Consider the following 24757-nt stretch of genomic DNA (forward strand, 5'->3'; position numbering starts at 1 on the left):
GGCTGCTAGGAGGGAAAGTCAGTTTTCTTTAAGGGTGTGGCCTCTGGTAAGATGACCATGTTCCAGTGGATAGACCCACACCCATGTGCATATGAGCAGCACTAACTGAATTGTTTGTTCAAGCGAGTGCGTGTCTGTGTGTCTGTGTGTCTGTGTGTGTGTGTGTGCGTGTGTCTGTGTGTGTGTCTGTGTGTGTGTGTCTGTGTGTGTGTGTGTCTGTGTGTGTGTGTCTGTGTGTGTGTGTGTCTGTGTGTGTGTGTCTGTGTGTGTGTGTCTGTGTGTGTGTGTCTGTGTGTGTGTGTGTGTGTGTGTACTACACAGAGTGCATGAGCAAGTAGTACAGAACAACAGCAGTACTTTTGCAGCCTTAGTGACTCCACACCTCGTAAACAATTAACAGCGTTCTCTAGGACCTGGTTTCTGCACCACTCCAACTCTTTCCCACACTTCCTTCCCACTTTGCCCCAGATATATTGGTCTCTTTGTCCTCATACCTGTCTCATGGCCCTCATACCTGCTCCTCTGTGGAACATTCCTTCCATGTACCTGTCTGATACCCTCGCTCATTTTATTACTTGATACACACGTTTGCCTCCATGCATTTCTGCACCACTGGTGTGGCAGGTTCCCAGCAGAGGGCGCTGTGCAAGAGCAGCCCATGCTAGTAACTGCTGACCACCCTGCAGACCTACTTCCTCAGCACCAAAGTCCTTCCTTCATGTTCTACTTCATATGACGTCTCAGCAGTATCTGACATAACGCCTTTTTATTTATTACTGGTGTTAATAAAGCCAGTAATAAGCCTGTGAAAGTGGGAAGTTTTCCATTTTGTTTGTATTGCATATCCAAGACTCAGAAGAGTAACTTATGAAGTAGGTGCTCAATGTGCGGAAGTGACTCGTCTGCCGCGCCGAGCACCCAGCCAACCGGGTCGGTGCTGCTCCCTCCGCCAGGTTCAGACGTCATGAACAGAACCAGTGGCCTGCATTTCTCTTTCAGTGCAAGCAGAAAGACACCACAGCAGTGTCGGCCTGTTCTAGTTCAGAGTTTGTTTTAACAAGTGCAAGACAACAAGATCAAGGGGACCTACTCTACAGTGGAGAGGAAAGGCGATGGGACAGAGAAGGGACAGCAGCTCCACATACTCTGCAGAGCTCACTTTGTGCCACTTTAAATGACTGTTGAAGACATTTGCCAGGTTCCAAGTAAGTTCCGTTACTACTGATGACATTCTCAAGTTGGCGGTTTCAAGTATCACCCACAGTTAGTGCAGTCGAACTAAGTTCAGTTGAAAAGAAAGCTGCAGAAAGCCTGTCTTCTCACTGCTTTAAAAGTAGAATTCACCTAAGAAAGGCCTCAGTTCTAAATGAAGGTCTTACTTCAAAATGTTATGTGACAGACATTGGTAGAGTACCTGGGAATTAAGTAGCACATGGTGGCACTAGACCAACAGTGTCTAGGTCAGTGGGCGACATCACCCAGAAGGCACTAACACCCAGGCGGCCTTTGAGCTTGGAGGCCTGGAGCAACCTGAGCTTGTGCAGCCCGATCACTAGGGCTACAGTGCTGCTGCCCTGGTGTCTCTGCCACAGAGTGAGGGCTGGACTCACAAGGCTGATCTCTGCAGGGGTATTTAAGATAAGACAGTGCAGCCACAGCGAAGCAACGTAGCTCCACCCTAGCATTTAACAAGCTGAGGATAACCCAGACTGTGCTGTGCCTAGGTTCTGCTTTACCTCACAACCCCATCTATTAAACATGACTGCTCTGAGCTGTGGACCTGGCCTAGGGAGTTAAGTGCTTCAGGTAGAGTCACACACTTGGTTGATGACGGCACACAATTATGAGAGGCTTGGCTGTAGCTGTCTATTAAGGTCAGTAGCCTGTGAGTACTACTTACCACTTGTGAATTGTCTACTGCTTTCTACAGTGGTTGTCAAAAGACAAATATATATCACACTAACCAGACAGACTATACTTTACATTAATCTCATGCAAAATCTACAATAGGAGTGTCAGTCAAAAGATTCAAGTCAAAAATATTTAAGAATGGTCAAGTAAAAAATGTATTAAGAGTTATGCTCTTGGAATGACAGAGCACATAGGCTATGGAGGTGAGCAGGACACCAGAGCTGTGTCTAAGCAAAGATAGGGAAGAGAAGAGAAGGGGAAGCTTAACCAAAACCAAATTAGTATGAAAAAATACCACTATTAAATTTAAACATTAACATGGCAGCAATGAGCAAACTGAAGCAGCAAGACGACAGGGCAATTCAGGGTAAAATCACGTGCACGATGCCCACTGAATACAAGATGATTATCATCATATGCACCAAGCTTTGAGAGTGCTGAAAAGCAACCACTTTAACTTATGAATTAGTTCTGGTGACCCAGGGGAGGCCGTGAAGTGACACACGCATGAGCCCTCTAAAGGGAAACCCAAAACAGGACTTTAGCTCACTTGAAGAGTGAAAACATTAAAAATATATGTGTAGAAAAAGTCTATTTTCTTAACTACAGAATTTCACATGACACAGCATTTAGGATGTCAATTCTTAAGTTAAAAGTCTCCTGAACTTTGACTAAAGATCAAATTCTTTGATCCCAAGTATAATTTAATGCCTTGTTAAATGAGTAATACAAATAAAGCTGGCTTTTATTGGTGCCATCTCCCTCTAGCTGTTTGGATGGTGATAAAAAAATATCACTCTGGGTTTCAATGTAACATGGGATCACCAATGTGATTTGTACCATTGCCCTGCAACTGGAAACAGATAAATATTTAGGGGCCATTGGCACCACCAGAGCCTAGCTATCCTACTACAGTGACCCCTGGATGTTCCAACATAGCTGAAGCACAAGAAAATGACATTACAACCAATGCTAGGAAGATGGTAGAGGTCCTTACAGAGGAAATGAATAAATCTGTTAAAGAAGCCCCAGAAAAACACAAATAAACAATGGAAGGAAATGAATAAATCCCCAAGAAAGCCAGGAAAAAAAAAACAAACAAGTAAAGGAAATGAATAGAACTATTTAAGATACACACCACCACCATCAACAACAACATAATAACAACCATATAATAGGAATTAATAATCATCGGTCATTGATATCTCACAGTATCAGTAGCCTCAATTCCCCAATAAAAAGGCTAACAGGATGGATGGGAAAATAGGAGCCATCATTCTGCTACACAGACAAACACACTCCAACATCAAAGACAGATTTCCTCAGAGTAAAGGGTTGGAAAAAACAGTTTTCCAAACAGAGGGAGGCAAGAAGCAAGCTAGTGTAGCCACTCTAATATCTAACAAAATAGACTCACCCTATTAATCAAAAGAGATGAGGAAGGACACTTCATACACATCAGAGGAAAAACCAGCAAGATGCCATGTACACTCTAAACATCTATACCCAAATACAAAGGCACCCATATTTGTAAAAGAAACATTATTAAAGCTTAAATGACACATTGAAACACATACATTAATAGTGGGGGATGTAGATCGCTCCTGAGAGACACAGCCAGAATACAGCAAATACAGAGGCGAATGCCAGCAGCAAACCACTGAACTGAGAATAGGACCCCCGTTGAAGGAATCAGAGAAAGAACTGGAAGATCTTGAAGGGGCTCGAGACCCCATATGTACAACAGTGCTAAGCAACCAGAGCTTCCAGGGACTAAGCCACTACCTAAAGACTATACATGGACTCACCCTGGACTCTGACCTCATAGGTAGCAATGAATATCCTAGTAAGAGCACCAGTGGAAGGGGAAGCCCTGGGTCCTGCTAAGACTGAACCCCCAGTGAACTAGACTGGTGGGGGGAGGGCGGCAATGGGGGGAGGGTTGGGAGGGGAACACCCATAAGGAAGGGGAGGGGGGAGGGGGATGTTTGCCCGGATACCGGGAAAGGGAATAACACTCGAAATGTATATAAGAAATACTCAAGTTAATAAAAAAAAAATAGTGGGGGACTTGAATACCCCACTATAAACAATGGACAAGTCATTTAGGAAAAAAATAAACAGAAATAATAGAGCTAACAGATTTTATGACCCAAATGTACAGAACAGACATCTCCAGAACCTTTCGCCCAAACAGAAAAGAACATATCTTCTTCACAGCACCTCCAGAACTTTCTCCAAAATTACCACATACTCATTCGTAAAGCTAGTCTCAACAAATTCAAGAAGACTGGAATAACCCCCTGCATCCTAACAGAGCACATGGATTAAAGCTAGACTTCAGTGACTAAAGCCTTCAAACTCATGAAGACTAAACAACTCTCTGCTGAATGGCCACGGGAGCCAAGGAGAAAATAAGAATCAAAGACTTTCTAGAATTCAATGAGTATGGATGTACAGAATTTACAGACCATTTCATATAGTGGTAGAGTTAAAGTGTCTTGGATGTAAATACCTAACATACAACAGTCTAGATAACTGACTACTAAAGTGACCATGAGTTTTAGAACTGAAAGACTCCACTAACAGAACACATCACCCTTTACCAACTGAAAAGCACACTGGTGAGTGTCTGGTTAACAGACGACCAGCACTTACTTGTGTGCTCGTATACTTACGTCTCAGGACTGCACTCTCACAAGCCCTGTAAGCGCTTGACATCTGAGATAGCTTCCTGGACCTTTGTTCACAGCTCTTTTTAAAGGTAGGGTCTCATTAGACTGCCCAGGCCTGCCACTCGGAAGGAACTGCTGGCCTGCTTTGCTAGGCCCAACTTGGACACAGTCAATTATTAGAAGGAAGCATGGCAAATTTCCATGGGAGTAGAGAGAATCATTAAGTCATCCATGACGTAGCAGAAAGTCTGCATTAACTTCTGCAGACACTACTACAAGATGAGAGGTTACCTGACTGCTGGTCTCACTTATGGCTTCTAGGAGTTTTTCGACAGCTGCTTGTAGTCGAGAGCTGATGTTCAGCATAAGTTCTTCATTTTCAGGATCTATTACAGGCCCAGCAAAGCCACTCCTCACGAGCCGCTGTGACAGCTCTGCCCCTTCCTCGGTGACTTTTGACCAAACGCTGTCATGTGTTGCTATGGCACTTCCAGGGTAAGAGGGTACGGACTCATCCATAGCTAGAACAGCAGTAGGTGAAAGGCATAAATCAATCATTTAAAGTCCCAACATTGAATAACTGGAGACATCAAGTCAAACTAAAACTTGAATCATTACAATTTCAAGGTCTTTAAATAACAGCTTCTTAACAGAGAGAATATGCAATGCAAGAGTATTCAACAGAAAGACAGACAGACTACTAAAGGGTGGTGCGTGCTATAAGAGTGCAGAAACTAACACTTGGGTTACTCCGAATCTTTTCATTGATGGAAATGTTATTTTTGGGGGCAGGAAATCAACTCTGGATCTTTATTGTGCATACCCTGTACTGAGCCACACTCGTGGTCTAATGGAACACAAGACAGCAAATAGTGTCCGGCAGTTTTCGGAACGCGATGAGGATGTTCCCAGTGTAATAAGGCGAACACGGAAACAACGATGACAAGGGTGTAGGGGAACTGGGGAGATCAGTGCTTGCCTCAGGAACACATGAGTGTCACCATACTTGGCTGGGAAGGAAGAGGTTAGAGACAGGAGGGCCTGGGGCGTGCTGGACAGCCAGGCTAGTCGGAATGGTGAAGCTACAGGTTCAATGAGAGACCTCGTCTCCAAGAATAAGGTGGAGAGTGGCTGAGGAAGACTCTTGGTTTTGATTCCTGGCTTCCGTAGGCGCATGCATGACTGAGCACACATCATCCCCCACCACCGCCCCACATCCCGGCTTTCCTGCAGTGGAATACTCCGGGTGCACTGGAGAGGAGGGCGCGAGTTTATACTTAGGCTCTTGGGCCCATTCAGAAGTGACTGATTTGACTGGATTTCGTGCCACATCGACATGCACTAAGATGATTTCGTTATGTGCTAAGTTTGCAGTGGTATGACGGGGGAAAAATATAGACTAATCTATTCTTCACATATATAATATTCTTATTTTTATGTAAAGATCAGTACGCTTACCCAGGCAGATCAACCTCACTCCCCATAAAGCAGTGGTTCTCGACCTTCATAATACTACAGACTGTTATTAGTTCCCATGTTATGGTGACCCCCAACCATAAGATTATTTTCATTGCTTCTCCATAGCTGTAATTTTGCCACTGTTACTACTCATACTGTACATATCTGATATGCAGAATATCTGGTATGTGACCCCTGTGAAAGGTTCTCCCAAAGGCGTTATAACCCACAGGTTAAGAATCGCTGCTCTAAAGCCAAGGCATGAGCATTCAGCATGACACCTAACACCACACTCGCCCAGGACAGCATGCTAGAGCCGTAAATTCAGATGCAGCTTTTCTAACCATCCCCTACTCATAACCCCTACTGAACAAGATTATTGCTGGCAGAATATGAAAGTGTGTTCTAGGGCACTACTTTAAACATCTGCAGTTTTCTTTAAATGACTGTGCATATATATGACTGTTTGCATTTTATGTATATGTACCATGTGTGTGCCTATATAAAGTTGAGCATTGTGTAGATGCTAGGAGCCAAACCTGGGTCCTCTGTAGGAACAGCATGAGCTCTAACAGCCACACGATCTCTCCAGGCCTCAAATATTTGCTAGTTTCCATAAACATATAATTCCAGTCATTGGCATAGCACCTAATACAATTTTTTTTTTTTTGGTTCTTTTTTTCGGAGCTGGGGATCGAACCCAGGGCCTTGCGCTTCCTAGGCAAGCGCTCTACCACTGAGCTAAATCCCCAACCCCTACAATTTTTAATTTGCATTTTATTCTTCACATTTGAAAAAAACATAACTACTCTACCAGTATTTCTTTATATTATACCATGTATTTAAAAGCAAATGCCATGACAGTGTGACACTTAATACTTCAAAAGTGTTATAATTCAAGATGATCTTGGGATTCAAACCACTGTATAAAGCATTCCAAACGGTATAGCATAATACATATTGGAGCATTTGCTAAATCAAATAATGCAGTCTAGGAAACAGATGAGAGTTTTGCAGAAGCTTTGGGAGGAAGAGCTATTACTTGTTGCTTAGGAAACAAAAACACTCTCTGTGGTATCTTTATCTGAGGAACTGAAGTCATTCTAGCAGCAAATTTGTTTTTCCTGGGTTTGAAGAATATGATAAATCTGAGGTAAAGAGAACAGTCCGATAGGGTGGAAACACTAGCAAAAATGTATGGAGAAATACAGGTGAAGCAGGGAAATTTTTAAAAAGAGGTAACTGGAAAGTACACTGGATATAAATTGTTAACTGTCCTAGATTTTGTTGGAACTTTGGGGGTTTTGCTAAAGATTGGAAAAGGTTAATCATATTTTAAAGACAAAGATAATAGCAAATCTATGCACCAGAGGCAAATTTTAAGAATACATAAAAACGAACAGACTGGTTAGAAGTCTGAACAATTACGCAGTGAGGCGTGATGAACTGTTACGTGTGGCAAGGACGAAGAAATGAAAGATGAGGGGAAAGGACGCAAGTTGGACACAACTAAATGCAAAGGTAAAAGGGCAAGGCAGGCAGAGAACTGTGCGACCAGGCTGGGCGTCAGGTGCTTCTTACTGAGAGCAATCATGAAGGAAAAAGGCCACCAGACCAGGACACAGTGTGGGCACAGAAATTACAAACAGGATATGTACACCCGTAGAGCATGTTATTAAGTTAGGGTCTGTAACTTTTAAGTCTTTTTATTTATTAATGTGAGAGTTGAAATACTTGAAGTGTATACATTTGTTGTAAAGACAGCATTTAATGCAAAGGAAAGGGAGTCTCATATAAATATATCTATATATATATATATGTATATATATCATATGCTAACAAAAAAATTCATTTTAAAAAGGCATAAACAGAGTGTTTTAAAAGGATAAACTTCAGTTTTTCCCTGGATGAATGGGCCACCTCTGAGAACACAGTGTGGATTAACAGCTTAGTGTTCTCTGAGCACAGTAACGTTACTGTGGGAACAGAACCAAGGCTGGTAAGAATACCTGAATTAGTCAACTCTCTTCCAGTGTGCTGACCTTTACTCTGGAGAGCAAAGCTGCGAACAACCAACACTTAAAACAAAACAAAACAAAACAAACAAAAAAAAAAACAGAACAAAACCTTAATCAGTATGAAGACTGCAGCATGACTGTCCCAGAGGAGCAATGATGAGAAGGTGACTGAGGACGCTGGACACACGGGAGCAAAGCCCAGGCACTGGTTGAGAGGACAGGTAGAACAAAGCCCAGTACAAAAGTCACGGCATGCCAGTGCTTCTGCAAGTCAGAACAGCAGGTACCAAAGTATCTGCAACACGCCTGAGAGCTTCTGGTCCTTGGTTTGGTTTTAGTTTTAGGCAGGGTCTCCTCTCTGTAACAGTCCAGGCATAAGGGAGACCTTGCCTAAATTCTCGTGTCTGGGCCACATACTGAGTTCAAGGCTAGTCTGGTACAAAAAGCAAAACCATCCCCAAACAAACAAAGAAGGAAGGAGGGAGATGGATGTGTGAGTCATTGAATGTCCTCAACACCAAGGAGAATCAGGAAAGAGTCAGCGCCTCCTCAGTATCAGTGAGCTACGACTGATCTAGAGCACGGTGCTGTACCGGAAGGAATCCGTGGCAGGCAGGCGGTCATCCCTGGCTTCCCGCAGAGAGGGGGCCATCTCAGGGCCAAAGGAAGCTTATAACACAGTCCTGGGAGCCATTTTGTCAGGTGATAGAGCACTCCCTCAGACTCAAATGAGTCCATACTAGCTTAGCCCTGGCTTTCGGCTTCATAACCAGATTATTCTCACAAGGAAGCAAATATTAATAAACCAATTACTTATTGCTTCAAGTGTTAGCAAGTCCATGCCTGTTTAAAAGCTAAACAAGTTCAGACTTGAAGACTAAAAACAGGCCCCATGTGTGGCTACAGAAAAGCCATCTATAAAACTGAAGAGTAAAAGTCACTCTGTGATCAGACTTAATGGTTGTCGTATCAAACGAGACATCAATGCTTCCATCCAGAGATATGAAGAAATGCCAGGCTGAATTCTAATATACAGAGCACATTACTAGTAATGTAAAGCAAGAATGTTATTGAGGCTTATGACAAATTCAACATTTTGAAGTCATAAATTGTTTTAGTTCAATATATACTTAAAGTGACAACTGGATGTGAGTGTTCCTTAGTAATACTGACGGCCATATGAAAATATCAGCAAGACCAACAACACTGCTAGTCATAGAAACATAAAATGTTAACTGAGAGCACACACATGCTAATGCTAGTAAAATGATCTCTGAAACAACACCATACTGGTCTGTGGACCTGACTTCCCTCTCATACTGTAGGGTTATTCTTTTAGAACTGGCTACTAGTTAAATAATATTGTAAGGATTTATTTAAGACATTTGTTAAAGCAAAATGTCGGTTACGTTTTGATCCTGCTTAAAGGGAAGTCTGGTGCTTCCTGTTGTCAGAAAGCTGAATTAGCACACAGCAGGAGCACAGGCAGGGTTCAGTGAGCTTCTGGACACTCCTGATGTGCTGCACAACTCAGCCGGGACACTTGGCAATAGAGAAATGACTGCTGGGGGTTTTAAAAACAGATACAAACACACTCCTCCTACACCAACAAATATAAATGTAATTTAAAAGAGAAGAAAGAAGCTTATGGATCAGATGTCCTTTCAGGTCCGCATCCTCAAAGTCAATCAACACCAGCACAGTCTTCTGTGCTGAGTGAAATTGTCAATTTTTCTCTCTGTAACTTCCAATACACTGCTTGGGAAGTGAGCTTGCTGCTGCTCGCTGAGCACTGTAGTCTCTATGACAACTGAGTACTGGAGTCTCTATGACAACTGCATACTGGAGTCTCTATGACAACTGCATACTATAGTATCTATGACAACTGCATACTGTAGTATCTATGACAACTGAGCACTGTAGTCTCTATGACAACTGAGTACTGGAGTCTCTATGACAACTGCATACTGGAGTCTCTATGACAACTGCATACTGGAGTCTCTATGACAACTGCATACTATAGTATCTATGACAACTGCATACTGTAGTATCTATGACAACTGAGTACTGTAGTCTCTATGACAACTACGTACTGGAGTCTCTATGACAGCTGAGTACTGTAGTATCTATGACAACATGGACATGGAGAGTTTGTAGTTTACAAGCTGTTTCTTCAGGGTGCTTCTGACTGTCAAAGTCAACACATTATCAGCTTTACTAGAAGAGCAGTAAAACTCCTGCCTACATGGTTAAATAAATCCAGTTCGTTGTTTTTATTTTTGTTGATTTTCACAGGCTTCACATATGATGTTGCTCTCTACACATTAGGAGCCACACTCAGTAAATATCCTCTGTCTACAGCTTGTGCAGGAAGAGAACTGATCTGAAAAGTCAGTCAACTAAGTGTGAAGACTAAACTTGAAAGAAAGCTTAAAAATCGTTATTATTTCACTTCTTATTTTACTAAAAGCAATTATCTTTAAACTCAATTGAGGTATTTTTAAGTCAATTTTATTTAAAATTTTAAACCAAGCTTTCTTTTGAGGTGAGAATACACTGCTAGCCAACCTGCAATGAAGCAAACCATCTGTGATTGGCTGCTTTCTTCTCATTCTCCACAGGGAGCTTAGCAAACTCAGTGCTCTTCAAAGTTACGAAGCAGCACACTGGAAGAACTGCCTCTAGTCAGAGTGAGAGTGACTAGGATGACTAGTCAGTGAGGACGCAAGGAAACTAGATCTAACCTTCTAGTTCACGATTTCAGACCCCAGCAGCAAGGTGATGGCAAGAAGCCCAAAGAAGAAGCGAAGGAAAGCCAAAACTTAGTCCAAAGTGCAGACAAGACATATTCTGCTAGAGTTCACACTTTTCAAAAAGCAAAAAGGACCTACCAAAGAGTACCCCAAAGATAAAACAACCCAGTTTTACAGAGACTCATTTTAACCTTTCCGAGTGGTGCTAGAGCCCTAAAATCTCTTCATTTTAACCTTTCTTTAGTTTACACGTGGATGTGAGTCCTGAGTAGGGACTTGGAATTATTCTTTATCAGAGGACAAGGAAAAGAGGCAGAGCAGGCAGTAACCGTGGGCAGATATGAGGACAGCCCTTGAGGCACAACTATTTGCAAATGCTATACAATAATGGTGGTTGAGAAAAGCAGGTTTAAGATCTTTGTATGTGACAGTCCATTGATATGTGTGACGCTGTGTATGGCAGTCCAAAAACGTTGACTATTTTTCCTTGTGTACATTTCTGTATCTTGGGAGTACCTCGAGCTGAGCCTATGTTGAAGATGTGCATGATTTCAAAGCATACAGAACTGTTACCTCTTGCACACTCCTCTTGTACACAAACTGTGGCGGATGCCTCTGTTTCTGATCTCCAAAGCAGGCTGGTAGCTGGCTGACTTTTACTAGATCGGTCCAGAATTCCAAGAACATGACGGCCAATTGTTTCTTCAGCAGCTGATGTTGTCTTGACAACATCTAACAGGATCTTCAGAAGTCTATTATTAGCTTTTTTGAGAGCGTACCTGTACAGAAAAAGAATCATTTGTTAAAATGTCTAATTAAAAACTAAACAAAGCACACTGCCATTATGTCATTCTGCTTTATGGACCCAGGTGGTGCACTTTTAATCCCAGCATTCAGGAGGCAGAGGCAGGCAGGGAGGGAGGCAGGCAAAGTTGGAAGCCAGCTTGGTCTTCAGAGCGAGTTCCAGAACAGCCAAGGCTACACAGAGAAACCTGTCTCAAAAAGCCAAAATGAAGAAGAGGAGGAGGAAGAGGAGAAAGGGAAGGAGAAGGGGAAGGGGAGGAAGAAAAAAAGAAAAAGAATGCTTTATAACGGGAAAAAAATTGATCCTATTAAAATAATCTATAATCATACCACAATGAAGTGCCTCTAGGTTTTTCCTAATTTTAAACTCTATTATAAAAGTACTTGTGCTCTGCTAACAGCTCTACACATATAGCTTACAACTTTTTAAACATGCATTTTATTGACCCAAAAGAAATCAAGTCACTAAGGTACTCAGTTAATGATTAAATTAAAAATTTATATTAATGGGGTTGGGGATTTAGCTCAGTGGTAGAGCTCTTGCCTAGCAAGCGCAAGGCCCTGGGTTTGGTCCCCAGCTCCGAGAAAAAAAAAAGAAAAAAATTATATTAAAAATAATGTTTTAGTGTGATAAGATCCAAGCATATGTAAGCACTGAGTTGGTGATATTTTTACAGTTACTCATACAGATACTCTGTATTTTATCCTTTCATGTGTCAAACAACTTACTTTAAAGTATGATTCTAAAAGCGCACAATAAAAATGTGGCAGTATTTTACGACTTCTAACAACTACTGCAATACTGAAATTTAAACAGATGACATAGTTCTGTCTTCAAAGACCAACGGTGACATTTCAGTCCAAAACACCAAAGCCAGTGTCACGGGCCTTTACTATTTTTTTTATTTACCTTAGAGACAAAACTAGACCCAGTTTCATATATTACACTCATCTCATCTCAATTGCAGAAAGAAAATTTTCAATTCAACAGAAATAAATTATGTCTTTTTAAAAAGATGAGAGTCTTTTTTAAAAGATAAGAGTCTTTTTACTCACTTGCTTATTGATTTACTCTAAATAAGGTGATCGGTTAACTCGACTCTGAAATGTCTTGGCATTCAGACATTATCATTGGAATTAGGATAGATTTATAAATTTATTTTTATCTATGTGCATAGCTATGTGCCCGTGAGTTTGTGTGTGCCACATATGTGCAGGAGCTCTCCGGAAGATGGCAGTGGACCCCGTGGGACTACAGTTACAGGCTGCAATGGTTTTCTAATGGTGGGTTCTAGGAACTGAACCCAGGTCCTTTGCAACAGTATTGCGTACTCTTGACCACTGAGTCATCTCTGCCAGCCCAGTCATTAAAACTGTCATTGCCTAGATTTCCTTCGACCTTCTAGCTTACTTGTAAATATACACATTTTTAAAACAAGAAAAAAATGAGGATTGTCCCAGATCAAGTGTTTTCATGTTTATTTTTACTGTAACAGGCACCCTTTAAAACTGCATCAAAAATATATTTTCATAAATGGTGATTAAGATTCTTTCATTAATCTTAATTGCTTAATTCACCAGACGAAGTATGTCAGCAAACTTTATACTTGATAAACATAGACAAAGGGCAGACTTCTGTGCTGGAGGTTCCTTGGCTCAGGAGAGCTTTATCTCTCAACCTTACACTGGAGAAGGATATTTCCAAAACCCAAGATAACAGCTGTCTGCTTCCCAGGCACGTGACCTACCTATTTTAGAATGAGGTAATAAATGGAGTTGTTTTCCTTTAGTAGCTGCCAAGCAGAGACAAGCTTCTATTTTTGTATCCAGATCAAGTTATCAACTTACATATTAAAAATAAGACCAAATAACAGAAGTAAAGGGCTTTATTTTCTTAAGATTTGTTCAAGTGTAAAATCCCGTAATTAAAATAATATTAAATTATTTTTACTTTAAAAAACTGATTAAACTCATATAATGGCTTAAAACAAGGATAAATTTTATCAACTATAAAAACTTCACCATAAAAAATTCTAAAAACTAAATACATGATTTATAAAATATACCAAATAGTGAAATTTTTATTTTATAATGTTTATTTTATATAAACAAACAAATAAATTTAAAAAATGAACCGGTTTATTTTCTATTGCCATGATAGGTCTAATGTTCATACACTGACTTTCTTGATGGAGTTCGATACTGACTGTGTTTCACACTGATGATCCACGAAAGAAGTGAAAATCTTAGGGGCCAAATTCCTTCTTGCAAGCTGAGGAAGGAGATTAGGAGGACACAGAGGGGTGACAGTCACAGTCACCCTTACTAGATACTAGTTCTAATTTTAAATCAAAGAAATTATTTTCATTTGAACAAAATAAAATTTAAAACTCTGTGCCTTTCTAAACGGCCTTTAAGTTAACATAGGCTATCACTCTCATAATGTTAAACATTTTCATATTAATCATTGTGATATCAAAGTAAGGAATAGTACTGTTGCCATTGGGTGTTTAATTTACTCCTCTATAAACTTGAACATGGATTAAAAATTCTTACGTGTTATACAGCAAATGCAAAAGAAAACCTAAATGTAAAATAATGATAGTATCATATTGTTTTCTCAAAACATCTAATACTAAATGAATGCCCTAAAGTTAATGACAAAACAAGACATAAAGACAAAGTTCACTATGGAAATGATTTTAGAATATAAAAATAGCATTATGAAAAGTAAAGTTAAGGGGTTGGGGATTTGGCTCAGTGGTAGAGCGCTCGCCTAGGAAGCGCAAGGCCCTGGGTTCCGTCCCCAGCTCCGAAAAAAAGAAATTAAAAAAAAAAAGAAAGAAAAAGAAAAGTAAAGTTAATTAAGAAAAGTCCAATATTCAATAACAAGTAAAGAGTTAAGATCAATATCTAATATAACTGAAATGCAAGCTAAAGATTTTTAAAAATTAGTCTAATTAATGATAAAAAAATTGTCAATCCTTCCTATACTGTGACCTATACGGACAGATTTTATACATAGTACAACTTTTAAGACAAAGTACAAATGTACAAGATAAGGCTCTGACAACATTCACTGAATTGAAAGAAGCATTTTAACCCTGTGCTAAACAAGTAGACACTTTATACCTTTCATTGGACAGATTTATATCGAGAGGTATGTCTTCAGGTTTTCTCTCCAGTGTCTTGTCTTTTAATGTCTGCTCCTCAACTTCTTGATTGTCATTTCCATCCTGTGTAAGTTGGTGCAAAGGCAGGGAGGACAAGACAAAGAGAAAACCCGTCATCTTAGAAACGGCAAGTCACACGTCTACAGTGGTAAGGGATGAAACAGAAACCTCTGAGCATGGTGTAGACACTGCTTGAAATAATGTTTAACTCCCTGTTATCGAGAGATTAGCATTATCAAGAAAAGATAAAACATTCTGATGCACGGTTGAAAAACGTGGAATGGGTTCAAAGGAATGCATGCTGAATACGGTGACAGTAAAGTCTGTTAGGCTGTTGCACGGTGGAGCAACAGGTGCTGTTACTGCAACGCCAGAATCAAATTACCAGCAGAACGCATGGCATTTCTCCTCCGCCTACCGTCCATGGGAGCAATCCCAAACACATTCCGCGCAGTGCCTATGAAAACGTTATCACACACCGACAAGAAAGACAAACAGATCTACTGCATTGCTGAGCCACTGCTCCTGGGTGAGCCAAAGTCCACACTACCTGTGTTTGCGTACTGCTGTGCTGCAGCTCACAACACAGCTCCTTTCTTCCAGCTAGAGACAGCCGCTTTAGTGCTTCCAGCTCCTCTAACAGAACCCTTTCTCTCTCTGAGACCACGTGCTCAGTATCTATGGAGGATCTCTAAATAAGAAGAAAGGTCATGAGAGAATACTGTTGGCGATAGGAGAAGAAATCAGAAACATTCCGCAGATTTCTTTTAACCCCTTGAGGCCATGAGTCGGTTTTCAAACTGTGATTCAGATCCCATTACAAGGGGTTAAAAGGCATATATAAAATTCAATGCAAAATTTGAAACTTTAGAAAAAGTTAATTAAATGTATAAAATTCAGCGATTTGTACAGTTTAATTAGTACTTTTATGTCAAATTTGCATTGAAAATTCAGAAGTCTGAATTCACAAAATACAATGAAGAAAAGCAAAATTGAATTCTGCAATGATCCCTATTTTATGCTCCAACCCCAAATTTGCCATTATTTTATATCTGAAGGAATCCAAGTCAAGAATTCTCTATTTTTCCTTTTAGTTTTCAAAATTTAGAGTTTTCATGTGAGCTTTTCTGCAATGATTTTGTGGGTATATATTATATAGCAACCGGTAAGACTATAGCTCCCAAATACCAAAGGAAAAATAAATTTAGTTGAGAAAGGTTTAAGTATGTTATATAAATTTGCATTTTTCAAATCAATGAAAAGAAACATGCCATCCCAGATTTCCAACTGTGATTCACAAGGTGATTAAAGAGAGTGGGAGTGAACCTGTGAGCTGCAAGTTGATGGACTAATAGAGGTGAACCTGCCTAAAGGCTGAGAGAACTGCACGTGCCGGCACTGCAGCACAGGAGCACAGGGCACTCTACGCTGAGGAGTGCCTCTGCAGAGCATCCTCTGCTACTGCGTATGTCAGTGCAGTGATTCCCATTTTACTCTCCAATCCAGAAGGAAAGCTACATACTTGACGTCATGATGATGAACACTATGAATCTGGGTCCAGTGTGCCATCCCTCAGGTTCTAAAACTGCAGATGGCGTGTCTCTAATGGTAATATCTGTAACCATTTATAGATCCAGCGAAATAAATTTTAAGTTTTAAAAAAGGTTACAAAGTTACACAAAGAATACTGTTACTTTAGTTGGGGAGAGAACGGCTTCTCCATGCCAACCTGGGTTAACTGCTGGTTGAGCCTCTTGATCTCCTCTTGTAGCTGCTCCTGGTCTTCTCGTTGTCTCTCCATTTGTTGCATGTGGGCCTGCCGCAACAGTTCTGTTGCCTGCTGATGTTCTTCATACTGTCGTACAAGCTCTTGCCGCATATCTTCCAGCTGTTCATTTAGGATGAGCTGTCTAGAAGTATCCATATTTGACACCAGCACCTCATCAGGACTCTTTATGAGTAAAAAAAAAAAGTTCAACCACATGTGAATTGTGAAAATTTGCTACTACTGATATTTTCATTGAATATGAAAGCAATTCTATTACACCCATAGGTCCCCTGAATTTTTATCATTATTAAATAAATCCTAAATTTTTAAAACAGAGGTATTTCTTTTAAGCACAATTGCAAAACAATATGAAAGACAATGTGTTGTTTTTTAGGAGTTAAGTATTTAGGAGGTAAGTATCCATCAGTAAATTTAGCTGAACTATCATTCTAAAGGAGAAAAATAAAGATATTGAATAATACCTTAAATTATTCTTTTAAATAAGTTGTAATTTCCTGTATGTTCTCGTATTTAACTGAACAAATCTTTCAATCATAGATTTTGCCAAATTATAGGATAATCTTTAATTGAAACAAAGTTCAGACAGTTGTAACTTACAGGATTTTATTGCTTAAACATTCAATACAATGCTTTGATTACATCGTTATTTAATGAGTTAATGTCTGTATGTGGGGACACTCGTCTCTCTCTGGGTATACAAGTGTATGTCTCGTGTGTGTGTGTGTGTGTGTGTGTGTGTGTGTGTGTGTGTGTGTGTGTATACACATGTCAGAGGACAACTAGAGAAGTCAGTTCCCTCCATTCATCTCTTTAGTCTCAGACTGAACTCTGGGTACCAGGCTTGGGGACAGGAGTCTAACCCACTAGCCACCTAACATGTATGTACAATGTCTAAAGGGCAAACAGACTTGTTTTATTTAATCGGCATTACTGTCATTTAACTATGTGCTATATCACTAATAAACTACATGAGTCATACAAAAACGAGTTGACCTGATACTGTCTTCTTTCTTAAGTGACACTTTTGATAATATATTCATAGTGAAGAAGACATTTTTTGTTTTGATAATTTTTTGCTTTTTAAAAATACCCAAGGAGTCATACTTACAGAATTTCTCACTAAAAATGTTTCATCTTTGGAAAATATTTCTTCTGAAATAGTCAGTCCATGTTCTTCTGACTTTAGTACATCATCAAGATCATCATGATTAGACAAAGGAACTGCTTTTCTATATTCTCCTAACTCTTTGCTAAGTGGTTTAAATTCTTCTTTTAAATTCTTGCCAGTTGCCTCAACAGTCTGAAGACCAACTTGACATTGTGATGTGATGTCATTTAAATGGTGTTCATTTTGAGAACACAGAGCATGTGCTTGTTCGGATTGTATCACATTTTCTTTCTCCTCAGATAATCTAGAGAGTTCAGTTTGTTGAGCAAATGCTATACTCATTGATACGATGACCTAAATGAATAAAACAAACAAACAATTCTTAACCAGCAGCTGCAATTGAAAAAGGAAATAGTTACTTAAGGATATATACATTTTAAAAAGCCAGGTGTCAATCCATTCCCAACACTGCTCAGGTGACCAAGAACCTGCATAGCCTAGAGACTTGGGTAAAACCAAATACTACTGTTCTAAAAACAACAAAAACCCAACAGCAACAACCTACACATAAACGATAGCAATAAATGACTCCCAGACACTCTGCTATGCTTATAATCAGTGCCTTTACTCAGCCATCACCAGAGAAGCTTCCTCCTGCAGCAGATGGGAACAATTACAGAGGCCCCCAGGTGGGCTTTACATCAAGAACAACAAACTTTGGAACACTCGTCCCTAGACAGGATGTCTCCATCAGCTCCCCTCAGAGCTCAAGGAACTCTACCCAAGAGGGCAGAGCGAGTATAAGAGGTACAACTACTCCGATTTCTGAGAAACAGCCAAATTGATTTCCAAAGTGGTCGTATAAGTTTGTACTCCCACCAGCAATAAAGGAGTGTTTCCCTGCTACACATCCTTGACTACATGTGCTACCTCTTGAGTGTTTGATCTTAGCCATTCTGACTGGTGTAAGAAGGCACCTCAGAATTATTGTGATTTGCATTTCCCTGATGACTAAGGACTTTGGACATTTCAGTGCCTCCTGACCACTAAGAGACCCCTCTGCTGAGAACTGTCTAGATCTGTAAGAGATCCCTCTGCTGAGAACTGTCTAGATCTGTACGCCACTTTTTAATTGGGTTATTTGGGTTGTGGGAGTTTAACTTGGAGTTCTTTGAAAATTCTGTATATTAACTCTATCAGATGTAGGGCTGGTGAGGAGCCTTTCCAAATCTGTGGCCTATCAAACTCTCCTTTGCCTTGCAAAACCTTTGCAGTTTCACGAGGTCCCACTGATCAACTGCTGGTCTTAGGTCCTGAGCCATTGGTGTTCTATTCAGGAACTTGTCTCCCATTCCAATGCATTCAAGGTTATTTCCCACTTTCTCTTCTTTGAGATTTAGAGCAGTAAGTTTCATGTTGAGGTTCTTAATCCACTTAAACATGAGTTTTGTGCAGGGTAATAAATATGGATCTATTTTCACTCTTCTACATATAGACATCCAGTTAGTGCAACACCATTTGTTAATGATGCTTTCATTTCTCCACTGTATAGTTTTGACTCCATTATCAAAAATCTTGTGTCCATAGGTGTGTGTGTGTGTGTGTGTGTGTGTGTTTATTTCTAGGTCTTTAACTCAATTCTGTTGATCAGCCTGTCTGTTTCTGTATCAATATCATGCAGTTTTTATCACTACTGCTCTGTAGTACCACTTGGAGTCAGGGAAAGTGATTCAACCCAAGTTCTTTCACTGCTCAGGATTGTTTTGCTATCCTGGGTTTTTTATTTTTTCACATGAAGTTGAGAACTGCTCTGTAAAGGTCTATAAAAAGTTGTGTTGGAATTTGGATTGGAATTGCATTGGATCTAAAGATTGCTTTTGGTAAGATGGCTATTTTTACTATGTTAATCCACCGATCCTTGAGCATGAGAGATCTTTCCATCTTCTGATATCTTCTACAATTTCTTTCTTTGGGGACTTGAAGTTCTTGTCATACAGATCTTTCACTTGCTTGGTAAGAGTTATATTATATAGCTATTGTAAAAGGTGTTATTTCCCTAATTTCTTTCACCATCTGTTTATCATTCTTATATAGAAGGACTACTGATTTATCTGAGTTAATTTTGTATCCAGCCACTTTGCTGTTTATCAGCTATAGAAGTTCTCTGGTAGAACTTTGGGGTCGCTTATATATACTATCATATCATCTGCATATAGCGATACTTTGACTTCTTCCTTTCCAATTTGTATCTGCTTGATCTCCTTTAGTTGTCTTATTGGTTTGGCTAGCAGTTCAAGTACTGTGTTGAATAGATACGGAGAGACTGGGCATTCTTGTCTTGTCCCTGATTTTAGTAGAAATGCTTGAAACTTCTCTCCATTTAGTTTGATGTTGGCCATTGGCTTGCTGTATATTGCTTTGATCTTGTTTAGGTATGTGGTCTGTATCCCTGATGTCTCTAATACCTTTAACATGAAGGGGTATTAGACTTTATCAAAGGCTTTTTCAGCATCTAATAAGATAATCATGTGATTTTTTTTCTTTCAGTTTGTACAGTGGGTTACTTTGACGGATTTTCGTATATTGTACCATCCTTGCAATCCTGAGATGAGCCTACTTAATCTTGATGGAGTTGTCTTTGATATGTTCCTAGGTTTGGTTTGAGTATATTTGGTGTAAGAGTATTTTTACTTCAATGTTCATAAATAAAGTTAGCCTGAAGTTCTCTTTGTTGCTTCTTTGTGTGGTTTATGTATCTGGATGATTGTGGTCTTATAGAATGAATTTGGTAATGTTCTTCTGTTTCTGCTTTGTGCAATAGTTTAAGGAGTATTGGAATTAGCTATTCTTTAAAAGTCTGGGAGAATTCTGTACCAATAACATCTGGCTCTGAGTTTTTTTGATTGGGCAACATACAATGACTGCTTCTTTTTCTTTAGGGGTTATGGAACTATTTAAATAGTTTACCTAATCTTAATTTAACTTTGGTAAAGTCTAGAAAATCATCCATTTTTTAAAGATTTTTCAATTTTGTGGAGTAGAGATTTTTGGAGTAAGACCTAATGATCCTTTGAACTTCCTCGGTGTTAGTTGTCTTCCTTTTCTTTTCTGATTTTGTTTATTTGGATACTGTCTCTCTGTCTCTTGGTTAGTTTGGGGTTTGTGTATCTTGTTGATTTGCTCAAAGAACCAGCTCTTGGTTTCATTGACTCTTTTTAATGTTTTCTTTATTTCTGATTGGTTTCAGCTCTGATTTTGATTATTTCCTGTCTTGTACTCCTGTTTGGTGTTCTGGCTTCTTTTTTCTAGAGCTATCAGGTATACTTTTAAATTGCTGATATAAGAAACTTCTAATTTCTTTAAGGAGGCACTTAGTGCTAGGAACTTTCCTCTTAGGACTGCTTTCATTGTATCCCATAAATTTGAGTCTGTTGAGCCTTCATTTTCATTGAAGACCCAGCTCTACCGATCCTGGGCATATACTCAAAAGATGTTCCAACAACTCGCAAAGACACTTGCTCAACTATGTTCATAGCAGATTTATTCATAATAGCCAGAAACTGGAAACAACCTATCCCTCCACTGAAGAATGGGTAAAGAAAATGTGGTGCCAACTACACAATGGAATACTATTCAACTATTAAAAACAAAGACATAATGAGTTTTGCGGGCAAATGAAGGAAACTTGAGAACATCATCCTGAGTGAGGTAACCCAGTCCCATAAGAACATGGTATATACTCACTTAGAAGTAGATACTAGCCATAGTATACAGAACACCCGTGTTACACTCCCAAAGAAACTAAACAAGAAGGCACAAGCAAAAAAGTTTGAATCTCACTTAGAAAGGGTAATAAAATAGTCATGAGGCAGATGGAGAGAGGGAACTGAGAGGGAGGGGGGTGAAGAGGAAGGTGGGAGGCTCAGGATCAGGTGTGAGAGGGACAGGAAGAGATGACTATGAGAATGAATGGAAATCTGCAACTGACAGGGTGAGGAGGTTGGGGGCGGGGGCAACTTCAGGAAGGAACAGAGACCTAGGATAAGGGAAGTGCCCAAGCATCAATGGAGGTATCCTCAGCTGTGACTCAACTACACTGGGGATGTAGAACCTGAAGAGGCCATATCCTGTAGCAAGGCAGAAACCTCAATGGAGCAATAGGGACATCACCAGACCCACAAAGCTTTCAACCCAAAATTTATCCTGTCTACAAGAAATGCAGGCATGAGGGATGGAGCCGAGACAGAGGGAACGGCCAACTAATAACCACCCTAACTTGAGACCTATCCCATAGGTAAGCACCAATCCCTAACACTAGTGATGATGCTCTGTTTTGCTTACAGACAGGAGCAAGCTGTCCTCTGAGAGGCTCCACCAAGCAGCTGATTCAGACAGATACAGACATCCACAGTCAAACAATGGAGAGAATTTGAGGACTCTTACAGAAGAATAGGAAGGAAGATTGTTGGCCCTGAAGGGGACTGGAACAATACAAGAAGACCAACAGGGTCAACTAGCCTGGACCCTGGGGTCTCTCATCGACTGAACCACCAACCAAAGAACATACATGAGCTGGACCTAGGCCTCCCCACTCATACGTAGCAGATGTGCAGCTTGACCTTCATGTGGGCCGCGAACAACTGGAGCAGGGGCTATCCCAAAAGCTGTTGCCTGTCTGTGGGATATAATCCTCTAGCTGGGCTGCCTTGTCTGGCCTCATTGGGAGAGGAAGCACCTAGCCTTGCAGAGACTTGAAGTGCCAGGGGAGGAGGAAGATACCCAAGGAGGCACCCACCTGCCCAGAGGAGAAGGGGAGGGGGATGGGAGAGGATTGTGGGAGGGGGCAACTGGGAGGGGGCAGTGAGTGGGATGTAAAGTGAAAAATAAATAAATAGATAGATAGATAGATAGGAGTGTAAGAGCCCGAGGGGATGGAGTACAGCAGGAAAGTAAAACCCTTCTAAGTCATGAACTCACAGTGACGGAAGCAGGTCCTGTGCATATGCATTATGGCCTCCAGTTCGGTGTATATATGGGATTTGTGAGTATGGGAACGAGTTGGTCTCGCTGACAACTGTGCTTTCCCTTAGGCTCCTTTCCTCCTGTTTGTTTGTTTTGTCCAATTTCAACCGATTAGTTTTTGTTTTTACCTTATCATATTTTAGAATATCTTATCTTATTATTATCCTTTAGAAGCCTGTTTGTTTTCTAATGAAACAAAAAAAAAAAAAAGAGTGGATCTGGATGGGGAGGGAAGTGTGGAGGAACGGGGAGGAGTAGAGACACAGCAAAATATAATCAAGATATATTATGCAAGGAACAAAATCTATTTGCAATAAAAAAGAAAAAAGCCTGGCCTCATGGTTTTAAGTGGAAAAAAAAATATTCCACAGTAAAGTCATGGATAAACTCTCTACAGTGGACTATCCACATATTAATGGTATACAGTCTTCCTAAATTAAAAAAAATAAAAATTTTTCTAAAAGCAAAAAGAGTTCGGTAAAAGTCTAGATAATAAAGTTTTAATATTTCCTTCGAAGAAAATTTGCTATAAGCTTTTAGTAAATACTTTCTAAGCTCTTTTCTTTCTCTTTGCATACAGATTTGAACAAATACAGGTAAAATACCACAAAAATGTGATCATATTATGGCTTGGTCATAGCTTATCTATAGTAAATATATCTGAGTCAAGAAATATATTTCATTAAAATATCCAATGAATTTGGTCACACAGATTATATGTGTGTGTGTGTGTGTGTGTGTGTGTGTGTGTGTGTGTGTGTGCGTGTTCTTTTATTCAATTCTCTATTGGTAAATATGTAAAATTGGGTTTCACTTTGTTGTTGTCTGGTTCTTGGAATGATGCTATGAAGTTCAGGCAGACCTCAGCTATGCAGCCCAAGTTGGCCATGAGCACATATTCCTCCTGACTCAGTCTTCCGTGGCTAGAATTACAGAAGAACACCACTGCACCTGGCGTGGTTCCATTATTCTATTCTAAGCAGTGCTATGATGGAGTCTTTGTAATTATATCATCATGCACATCCTTTCTTACCCCACGAGAAGTTTCCTAAAGCAGGCACTAGGTTTGGCCGACTGGTGACGAGAATTACATATTTCTGGCTTTCCACTACAATCGCAATCCTGGATCACTGTTAGCTTTCCCCTAGCACGGGTACCTCAGAACTCTGGCAAGAGCTTGAGCCTGAGAGCCAAATGCTTCCATAGCAGTCTATCAAGTTCTACAACGACATCTGTACTTATCACAGCTGGCTGTCATCAACTTGGGAGGAGATCATGCCTGGCCAGAATCTTTTCTGCCTAGCTTTCTGTTCTCAAACATTGTGATCTAGTCAAAATAACTGAGCTCTGACTTAACCTGTCTTCAACATGGTGGTGACTAGCCTACTTCTTTCCAGATGCTTAGTTCTCCAGATGTTAGTTTGCTTTTAATAGAAATAATGCTGATGATAGCTACACCAAGAACAATAGAAACACATTCAATCAGTTCTTAAAATTTGTATTATTTCATTCAATATTCATTATAAGCTATAAGGTGGATCTTATTAATGGCCCAATACAAGGAAAGAGGAAACTAAGAAACAAAATGCTAAACCAGAGTACATGATGTGACCCTAAAACACAAAGCCAATAGATGACAGAAGGTGGGTTTGAGGTTTGCATTCTTCAATTCCTCTTCTTACATCAAACTATAACTGAATGGACCTGCTAGAACTAGAACTCTATTATTAACTTCAAGGATAACTGTAGTTTTAGTCTAAAACAATTAGAAACCATATCAAAGGCCATATCTAATTAATATTAAATCAGATTTTAACCAAATTATGTTTAATTATAGCCAAAACTCCAGCCCTTTAAACACTTGCTTCTGCCCAAAAAATCTCATGCCTACACCTTACCTACAGAATTAGACCTCTTCGGTGGCTATGCTAACCCAGAAAGAATAGATATGGTAACGCTCTAGGCTGTCACATGGAATGTATGCCATTGTAACAAGTGTGAAAAGAGAAAAGAATCCGTTAAATTATACAATTTAGCAAAACACTG

General features: G+C 39.9%; 1 protein-coding gene across 14 annotated transcripts in view; it reads right to left on the reverse strand.

The window, feature by feature from the left end:
• Akap9 (A-kinase anchoring protein 9) overlaps positions 1-24757 on the reverse strand; it is a 135872-nt gene that overhangs the window by 59782 nt on the left and 51333 nt on the right. For 8 of the 14 annotated variants that reach the window (NM_001037093.2, XM_087655909.1, XM_087655907.1 and 5 more), the window contains 6 exons: positions 17690-18043; positions 16522-16743; positions 15343-15483; positions 14752-14855; positions 11389-11594; positions 4878-5107 (listed from right to left, as the gene is read on the reverse strand). In NM_001037093.2, the coding sequence (NP_001032170.2) occupies positions 4878-5107; positions 11389-11594; positions 14752-14855; positions 15343-15483; positions 16522-16743; positions 17690-18043 (1257 nt within the window). The remainder of the gene's footprint in view (positions 1-4877; positions 5108-11388; positions 11595-14751; positions 14856-15342; positions 15484-16521; positions 16744-17689; positions 18044-24757) is intronic. The other 6 variants (XM_087655915.1, XM_087655914.1, XM_087655913.1 and 3 more) reach the window with 1 other exon arrangement.

The sequence above is a fragment of the Rattus norvegicus genome, chromosome 4 (genome assembly GCF_021556685.1).
Source record: "Rattus norvegicus strain SHRSP/BbbUtx chromosome 4, alternate assembly SHRSP_T2T, whole genome shotgun sequence".
Lineage (NCBI taxonomy): Eukaryota > Metazoa > Chordata > Mammalia > Rodentia > Muridae > Rattus > Rattus norvegicus.